The 9604-nt window shown below is 48.1% G+C and overlaps 1 protein-coding gene across 1 annotated transcript; it reads right to left on the bottom strand.

The window, feature by feature from the left end:
• Window positions 1–4278: 4278 nt before the first annotated feature.
• Smim33 (small integral membrane protein 33) lies at window positions 4279–5903 on the bottom strand. Its single transcript, XM_028762696.1, has 2 exons — window positions 5895–5903; window positions 4279–4653 (listed from the first exon to the last, which is right to left on the bottom strand). The coding sequence occupies exons 1-2, from the start codon at window positions 5901–5903 to the stop codon at window positions 4279–4281; spliced, it is 384 nt and encodes a 127-aa protein (XP_028618529.1).
• Between the last annotated feature and the right edge of the window lie 3701 nt (window positions 5904–9604).

The following is a 9604-nucleotide window of genomic DNA, read 5'->3' on the forward strand; positions in this document are numbered from 1 at the left end:
CCCAGTAAGAGCACACATCTTTTTCTGCTAGGATGTGATAGCTGTGAGGTATTGGAACATATCACCCCTGACATCCATGTCTGAGGGCATATACTGCACTCCCTGTACTCCTCATTCTGCTACAGGGCGTAGGCAATGGGTGCCATTTCAATCCAGACAGAACCCACCATTCACACTGAGGGCACACTCCACCTTACTTTCAGTGTCCCTGCCTCCAGTGTCAGGCTGAAGGATCAGGAGCTGGAGCTGAGTGGAGCTAGCACACAGGTGCCATAAGTGGTATATAGCTGTATCCAGGGAAGGGACCATTCAAAGAAGCAGGGACCGCTGAACAAATGCTCCCAATCTGTGAAAGGACCAGGAAGGAGGCATATGTGAGGAAACAGGATATTCATTGGGAACAGTAAGCCAGCACGCCTACCTTATGCCATTGTAACAATATTGTGGTGGCACTGTCACCCCCAGCTAGGAAGGCAGACAGTCGTTCCTATTAGCTTTACCCAGCCTTGACATGTGTCCTCCCTCTACCTCTGTTTTCATTACAAGGTCTCAGTGTTTCACTTTGAACTTCCCCTTGTTTTTTTTATGTGTGTGTGTCTTCTCCAGTACTGAGGATCCAATTCATGGTCTTGTTCACATAGGCACACACTCTACCACTGAGCTGTGCCCCCAGTTCTCATTATGTGTTTCTGAATATGGTGTCACTGTAGGGGGAGGTTCTGATGCGAAAGTCCTGCTCCCCAATTGGTTCTTGATCTGTCTGTAAAGAAAGCCATGGGCCAATTGCTGTGTGGGAGGTACAGACTTCTGGGTCCCAGGAGGAGAACAGGCTTACCATGCTTTGGAGAGAGAAGAACTAAGAGCCATGTGAGATCTCAAAATGGAGTGGCCACACAGGCTGCTTTTATAGGATGTGGTCAGGGGAGTTTAGCAACTGAAGTTTAGGGCAGGTGAGAGAGACAGAGATAAGAAATTGGTAAGGACATGCTTTTCCAGGCGGGAGATATCAGTGTTCAGTAATTGTGCCAAGAAGGCAAACTGTAAAGGAACAAACTGTGTGTGTGTGTTTTGTCTAAGGATTCAAGGGAAGGCAGGTGGGAGCTCGTAGTGTTCGCCCACTTCCTGGAGCAAGGGCAGGTAGAGCAAAAGGGAAGCTGGGTGGGGGCTGGTAGCGCGGCCAGGTGGGTAGCGCAAAACTACACGCAACATGTAACTTTGGAGAAGTCACACACACAGACACACACACACACACACACGCGGATCAGAGGAAGCCGGTCACTCTAAGGATAGCAGAACCGTGGGAATCAAGTGTAAGGAAGTCTCTTCTCTCTCTGACTGTCACAGCCATCTTGTCACAACACGGAGGAGCCTCTCTCACACCCAACTCTCCTCCAGCAGCCAGCCTAGAATAAGGGGCCTCCCCAGGCTGATTATGTTCTGCCAGTCCCCAGGATGGTTCCTAGGCTGGGCAGCTGCTGAAACTCAGGCTCAAAGTCTGAAGTGGGGATTGCATGGCATCTCTGCCGAGGTTGTAAAGAGTGAATGGGGCTGACAGGCCCAGCGACCCTCACACAGGTGAACAGCTGCCTGCTAAGAAGCAGCATTGAGCAATTCCCGCTGACGCCTTTTTTGTTTTGTTTTGTTTTTTGGCTTTGGTTTTCGAGACAGGGTTTTTTCCGTATAGCCCTAGCTGTCCTGGAACTCACTCTGTAGACCAGGCTGGTCTTGAACTCACAGAGATCTGCCTGCCTCTGCCTCTCAAACGCTGGGATTAAAAACATGCACCACCATCGCCTGGTTCACAGCTGCCTCTTAAGCAGTCACAGGAGGTGGGTTCATTCTCTGCACACATTTTTACCCCATTCTGCGGGAGGGCAGGACCTTAAGGATGACTCATCCTTAGGAGTTCCCCAAGAGTCAAATACAAGAGTTTTGTTTTTTAAAGAAAGAGCCTCACTATGTAGCCCAGGCTAGCCTAGAATTCACTACATAAAACCAATTGGCCTTCAACTCAGAGATACATCTGCCTCTGCCTCTTGAGTGCTGGGGTTAAAGGTGTGTATCAGCATATCCAACCCTCCCTCTTTCTTTTTTCTTTTCTTTTTTTTTTTTTTTGGTAACTTTTTATTGAATCTTTGTTCACATCTTGTACCCCAGCCCATTCATCTCCGTCACCTTGTATTTGCCCTCTGCCCTTGCAACCTCCTCCCCCAAATAATAAACACTCAAACAAACAAATAAACAAAACAAAGCACAGAAAACATCTCGTGTGGAAGCTGTAGTGTGTCACAGTGTGTCCCACAGTATACCCCTTTGTCCACACATCTTCACTTGCGAATGTTTATGGCAATGAGTCATTGGTCTGGTTTGAGATTTCTGGCTTATGACAACATCAATATTGGATACTCACCAGGACTCCTCCCGGCTATCTTGTTGTTGCGCTGTGTCATGGAGATCCTGCAGCTTTGGAACCGCAGGACTGGCCCTTTCACATGCCCCAACAGTTCACAGATGTTGGGATGGGACAACTCAAAGCCCTGGATCTGGGTGGAAGCTGAGCTGGTCAGCCTGCCAGCTCTTCCTTATTCATACCACCAGGGCGCGCTCTCTAGCACTGCTCTGGCTAGGCCACCCAACGCTGCCCTCCGCAGGAAGCCGGGTCAGCTCTTCCGCTCTCATGTCCTCCTTCGCGCAGGCTCACCCGCACCCACGCCTCCAGGGCCAGCTCCGCTGTACTTCCCAATCAAGGCGCAGGGCCCACTCTCCCAAGTGGTGCAGCCAGGGCTGAGACAGCTCTCACCCTCGGGGCTGGCACAGCAGACCCTTCATCCTCAGGGCCAGCTTCCCTGTGTTGCCCAAGCCGAGGTGCAGGGCCTGCTTCCCAGAGTGCTATAGCCAGTGAGGGGCAGTGATACTTCTTCCTTTTTCATGACAGGGGTGGGAGGGTGGGAGGGTGGAGAGGGGCAGCTGCAGGTGGGGAGGGAGGAGGGGTAAGGGCATCACCAGTGGTCCTCTCCACCTCACAGCAGATGAGTGGTGGGGCCAGATCTCCTAAGATCATGCCCGTGGGGCAGCTAACCAGCCCACACTCTATCAAGACCAACTGTACTGTGAGGTGCAGGGCTTGCTTTTCCGAGATATTTCACGACCTCTAGCCAGCTTTCTTGACTGCCACAGGTAACTAGTGGCATGGGAGGCCTCCCCCTTTTCTTAATAAACAGGTGTCATGTAGTCTAGGCTGGCTCTCAAACTTTCAGTGTCACCAAGGATAATCCTGAACTTCTGATTTTCCTGCCTCTATTTCTCAAGGGCTAACATTAAAAGACAGTACCACTGTGCTGTTTATAGAACCAGTTTATAAGCAGTTTATGTCTGTAGGTTTCTTGACTACATATGGATGACATTCTGAGGTACTGGAGAAAGGGGTACCTCTCCAGAGAGCCACCAGGAGGCCCAGCTTTGCTCTCCTGGCCCTGGCCTGCATTTTCCTGAGCACAGGCTGAACTATGCTGCTTCCCCGCAGGGATGGACCCCTCCATGCTCCCTCCTTCCCTAAACAAGTTTTATAACATTCCTTTTCTTTTCCTGTTTTCCCACTAGCTGGAAAGTTCTGGATGTGGAAGTGGTTTGTACTAAGTTTTAGGCTTCTTCCAGTGGGCCCACCCTCACTCAGAAAATCAGAGGTAATTAGAGTCTCCAGATCCCCCCTCACATCCTAGGATGGCAAGACAAGGTTGGGGAACATTCACAGCCCATCATGGAACTCTAAGTGGAGATTAGGGATTCCAGGGGCTTTGGAGGTTATCAACAAGGCCTAGCAGCCAAAGGTGCCCTCCAAAGGCAGAAAGACAGTAGAGTTGCCTCCTTTCCAAAGCACCCTGTGTCTCAGAGAAGGAACCCCAGGTTCCTTGCCTTAGATCTCCCTGGATCAGCAGTGTGAAGGCAGGGCCTTCTCTGTAGACCTCTGAGACTCCTGCTCAGAGATGGAATCTTCACTTTACTTCAAGAGGGATGGAGATCAGAGGTACAAGAAGGAAATGGCGCTCTGAGAAGGTTCTGGAGGTCCCTCAGGGGGAATCTTGTAAGGGTGGCCTTAGTACCATGTCACTAGGCAAGATCCTCAAGTGGCTTTTGTTACCAAGAAGCTTTCTTTTTAAATACGAGGACAGCTCCTGATGAGTCCAGACGCAGTCTATAGCTCTGACACTCTGGCTCCAATTCACCCTCTAGTCCAGTTTCTTGTTATGAGACCAGCCAAGCTAAGTCCACATTGATCTCCTACAGATAAGTGACTTCATCGATGCTGGGCCTGTGCCTGTCTAGGGCAGGGCCAGAGTGAGAAGTACGAAGTCCCTGCTGGCTTTCTCTGTGACTGTCCTGTAGGCTTAGCAGCCGCCAACGAATAAGATAAATGCCATTCTCTGGCTTTAGGACTGGCAGCTCTGTGAGGAGGGTAGCATGGCCCTGGTGCAGCGTAGGCCCAAAGTGAACCACAAGCACAATGCAGATTGCCAGCAGGACAAAGGCCGCGATGATGGCAGCGAGCAGTGGCAGCCCGTCGCCACCTCGAGGGGGCATATCTGGGAGCTGTTTTTGAGGCTCCTGATCCAACGAACCATTCACAAGTGGAGAAGGCTGAAGGTAGTAGCCATCCTGGGGGGAAAGGTGAGATGAGAGAGAAAGTTGACGTGGGTAGGAACATACAAAGAAAAACCAAAGGAGAGGGAGGGATCTGAGAGACAGAAAACCCCAGAGACAGTAATAGAGAGAGGAGAGAGAAAGAGAGGAAGGTGAAACTCTTGAAATACAACTGAAAGACAAAGACACTGGAGCTGTGGGGGGTGGAAGGAAGAGAGATAAAAACAGACAGAAATGAAGATGGAGACACTAACAGAAAACAAACCAACCCCCTGGAAAATAAGGAGTTAAAAATCACTCAGGAAAGGCAAAGGGAGGAGCTTTATTGTAGTCTAGAATGAAACAGTTTGTCCCCAGAGTCTTTTCTCATTGCTCCCCCTTCCCAGGTCTCCAGCAAGAATCACAAATAGATCCTGTGTTCTATTGGAAATCAGAGTAGTCTCTGGGCTGCTGTCCCATAGGCTAGGCAGTGGGCAGCGAGCAGTAGCTGCTCTGAGGTGTTCTGGAAAAGGGCGTCATTGTCTGGTCTTAGAGGTTCCCCTACTCTAAGTCACTGGAAAGCAGAAAGGTGATACACTTGGAAAAGTTTAGGAAGAGGGACATGAACCCCAGAACCTTGGTATGAGTTGATATGTATGCCCATACTTCATCCTGTAAGTATGCCCCATTCCCCCCCAGATCTCGGGGCCAAGTTCTAGATAGGGAGGGCTGGTGTCTGGGGTAGCTTCCTGGCTATTCCCTGGATGGGTTGAGGAGATTGTGCACCAGTCTACCCTTGCCAGGATCTCTGCATTTTTCTACTGAAAGCTGAGGACATAACTCATGATAGTAGTCTGTCCCTACCCTGCTAGATGCTGAGTAGGGATGAGGGGATCTCAGTGAAGGACGGTAAGCTCATAGCCAGTGAGGTGGCCTCCCTCCCTCCAGCCATCATTCTGGAGGACCCTGGGAGTTCGGGGCTTCTCTAACTATGAGCACTCAGCTTGGCCCATTCTGTGGAAGGCAGTGGGAGCCAAAGAGGGGCTGATGAGGCTAAACATTTTCCTCTAGTCCCTTAGACATAGTGTGCCCAGATCCCATTTCAATACTGCATCCCATGCAGGGCTGAGCTGGTGTGTGGGTGGGTGGGGGTTGTCAAGGGACTTCCAGCTGGGGCCAGAGGGCAGCTCTGAGCAAACAAAGAGAGAAGGAAGCTTAGTTTGGGAAAGGTATTGAGCCCCCATAGTGAGCCAGGAAGGGATGAGCAAAGAGTCTACCTGGTGCATTGTCCAGGGCTGGCGCAGAGTTCTCTTGGGACTGGATACCAGCAAAGGAAGAGAGCTCACTGCCCTAGTTCAGTCCCTACCCAGAGCTGCCACGTCTGTGGGGTTCCTGGGCACACACCTTCTGCACACACCCTCGCTGTACTTTCCCGAACTTGTAGTTCCGGGAACATCTAGGCTTCCCTGGGCCAGCCTTCTACTCTGACAGCACCTTGATCCCCCAGGCACTTCCTCTGATACCTCTGCGGCTTAGAAGCCCAAGTTGCCCTGCCCACTTCCTCTCCCTTCAGATTCTAGACACCTGCTCCCTCCCTAGGACTTGCCCACTCTCCTACTCCCTCCCATTTCCTGAAGCTAAGGTCCTTTGCTCTTTCCTTGTTATAGGTAATAGCTCAAGCACTACAGAGTGTAGGTCACATACTCTACAGAATATATTGAGTATAATCCCTATAATCCCTCTAAATCTCTAGAGCTCAACAACTCTGTCCATCCATTTTTGCCTTACTACATTTATCTCTGAAATATTAAGAATTAAACTAGTTTTCTAAATTCATTCTTATTTTAAATTTTAAAACTTTGATTTTTCATTGTGTAAGTGTGTATGTGTATGTGCATGATGTGTGTGTGGGCACTGTCTCAAGGCAGTGGACAACTCTGTGGAGTTGGTTCTTTCTTTCCACTATATGTTAATTCTAAGAATCAAACTCAGGTCTCCAGGCTTGCATAGTACAGTAAGTATCTTTACTTGCTAAGATATCTATGTATCATTATTATTGTTGTTGTTGTTGTTGTTATTATTATTATTATTGACAGGATTTATCTATGTAGCTCTGGCTGTCCTGGAACTTGATCTGTAGACCAGATTGGCCTCAAACTCACAGACATCCATCTGCCCTAGCCTCCCTAGTGCTGGGATTAAAGGCGTGAGCCACCACTGCCCACAAAGCTATCTATTTTTACTTAATTTATTTATTTTCACATAATGTATCACGTAGAGTTTCATTTTATTTAGATGTATTTATTTTTATGCATGTATTTCACCTACATGTATGTCTGTGAACTACATGCATGTCTGGTGCCTTAGGAGATCATGGAGTTCAGGTCCCCAGAACTGGAGTTGTGGTTGTGAGCCACCACGTGGGTGCTGGGAATGGAACTCACATCCTCAGCTCTAAACCACTGACTCATCTCTCCAGTCACTATTCTTCATATGTTTGTTTGTTTGTTTATTTTTGCTTTTCAGACAGGGCTTCTCTGTGTAGCTCTGGCTGTCCTGGAACTTGTTCCATAGACCAGACTGGCATTGAACTCACAGATATCCACCTGCCTCTGCCTCCCAAGTGCTGGCATTAAAGGTATGTGCCCCTACCCCCTGGCTCCAACACCTATTTTTAACTGACACATAGTCATTGTATATACATATGAGACATAATGTAGCTGCCCCTCCCTCTCCTTTGAGATAGGGTCTTACTGCATAGATCTGGCTGACCCAGAACCCATGATCCTCCTGCCTCTGCCTCCACAGAGCTGAGATTATAGGTACAAGCCACTGTGTCCAGCTAGTGTCATGTTTTAATGCATTGTACAGATGTGTAAACATCACCTGAGGGTAGTTGGTATATCTATCACTTCAGGCCTTTTGTTTGTTTGTAAGAGTAGAAGAGTGGAGGTAGTTGTGTTAGGTGGGAGCTTTTCTGGTATAAGCCACAAAACCTGCTAGAAAATTTCTAAAAAAATATTCTACACTTCACTGTGAAGATTCATCCTTTCTCTATGCTGAGAACAAGGACCAAAATGTTACCAGGAAAGTAGAAATCCCAGGCTGACAAGATGGCTCGTCTGGTAAAGGCGTTTGTTGATAACTAGAGTTTGGTTTCCAGGATCTACACACAGCAGAATACACCCATTCCCAGTATACACCCATAATAAATAAGTTTTAAAATATGTAATATATATACGCACATTCATATGCAATCCTCACTTCCTTCCCTCACCTATAGAGCTCTGATTTGTATCCCTATGCAATCCTCACTTCCTTCCCTCACCTATAGAGCTCTGATTTGTATACCTATGCAAGGCATCGGTTTCTTCCTTGGTTGTTTGGCTTTGGGATTTTGTTTTGTTTTGTTTTGTTTTTGTTTTTTAGGGTTGTTCTTGGTTTTTGTTTTGTGACTGGGTTTCTCTGTGTAGTCCTGGCTGTCCTGGAACTCACTCTGTATACCAGGCAGGCCTAGAACTCAGAAATCACACTGCCTCTGCCTCCCGAGTGCTGGGATTATGGGTGTGTACCACTACACCTGACTCCCCTCTGGGTTCTTTAACTAATTTGTTTTGAGATAGGGTCTCATGTAAATTAGGTTGGTCCTAAACTCACCATGTAGCTAAAAATGTCCTCATCCTCCCAATCTGCCTGCTCCCAATCTCTGAGTGTAGGATAGTAGGTATATACCACGTGACCAGTTATCTGTTTATGTAGCTTGAGGTTAACCTCAAACTCAATATTCTCCTGCCTCAATCTCATGAGTACTGCAATTATAGGTTTGCACTACTCTTCCTGGCCTATTTTTCCCAAGATAACTGTTGGTCTCAATTGGTTGCCTATAACCAGCCATTCCTCATCCTTCCCTCGGTGTGCACTGACCTCTCTTGATCCATGTGGAGACTGGTGGACTCCCAGAAGACCCCTCTCCTAGTAAATTGAAAAAATGAGTATCAATAGCTTTTTAACTTTTTAACTTCTTGTTTAGCCAAGGTTTAGGTACCCTGTCACCTCCACGAAGTCCAAGGCTATTGACCTGACCCTCGAATCTCCTGAGGCCTCTTGCTGGTGGGCTGTGGAATCTTCTATTGACCGTTTCCCCATGCAATGGAAGGTTCTAGCGATCTACTGCCTCCCACTCTGGTCGTCTTGGATCTTAGCCAGTGCAGATCCAGACTTTTTCCCAAGTCAAGAGTTTCGAGAACTTTCTGGAAACCAAAGTGTGGCCCCAGGCCTCTCCCATCACTTTCCCATGTCCACACTCAGCATTACAGCTGCCCCCCATTTCTTTGTTGTATAACCCTTAGTTACTCATCTGGTCTCACTAGTTTTGGTGTCACCCCTTACTGGAATGTACTCTTCAGCTCCTGAGACTGGAATAGCCCCCCACGACCCCTTAAGCTCTATAAAGTACGTTTTTACCTGTTACTAACATTTGTTTTTCTTTGTGAATCTGTGTTTATATGACGTGTGTGTGTGTACATGTTCATGCATGTGAGCGTGGGCATGCTGTGACACGGCGTGTGCGTGGACACAGAGGACAACCTCAGATGTCCATTTCATTCCCACTTTATTGAAGGTCATTTGCTGACTGCTGCATGTGCCAGGCTAGTTGGCTGAAAGTTCCGAGGGATGCTCCTGCCTCTGCCTCCCATTTCCCTTATGAGCATTAGGATTGTAGAATCACACCCAGCTTTACGTGGGTTCTGGGGTTTTAAACCCAGGTCCCCACTGAGCTATCTCCCAGTCTACCTGTTAAGCAGACAGAGAGTTTGAGGCCATCCTGGGCTACAGGGTAAGAGTCTGTCTCAAAATAATCATAAAAATAAAATCAACAACCCCACAACTGTATACAAACTAACAATAATAGTTACAAAAGAGGTCATGGATTTGAGGAATGGGGGAGACAGGAGAAGCTGGGAGGGAGAGGAAGGGATAGTGGGGG

Source organism: Grammomys surdaster, unplaced genomic scaffold (genome assembly GCF_004785775.1).
Source record: "Grammomys surdaster isolate TR1022 unplaced genomic scaffold, NIH_TR_1.0 135, whole genome shotgun sequence".
Classification (NCBI taxonomy): Eukaryota; Metazoa; Chordata; class Mammalia; order Rodentia; family Muridae; genus Grammomys; species Grammomys surdaster.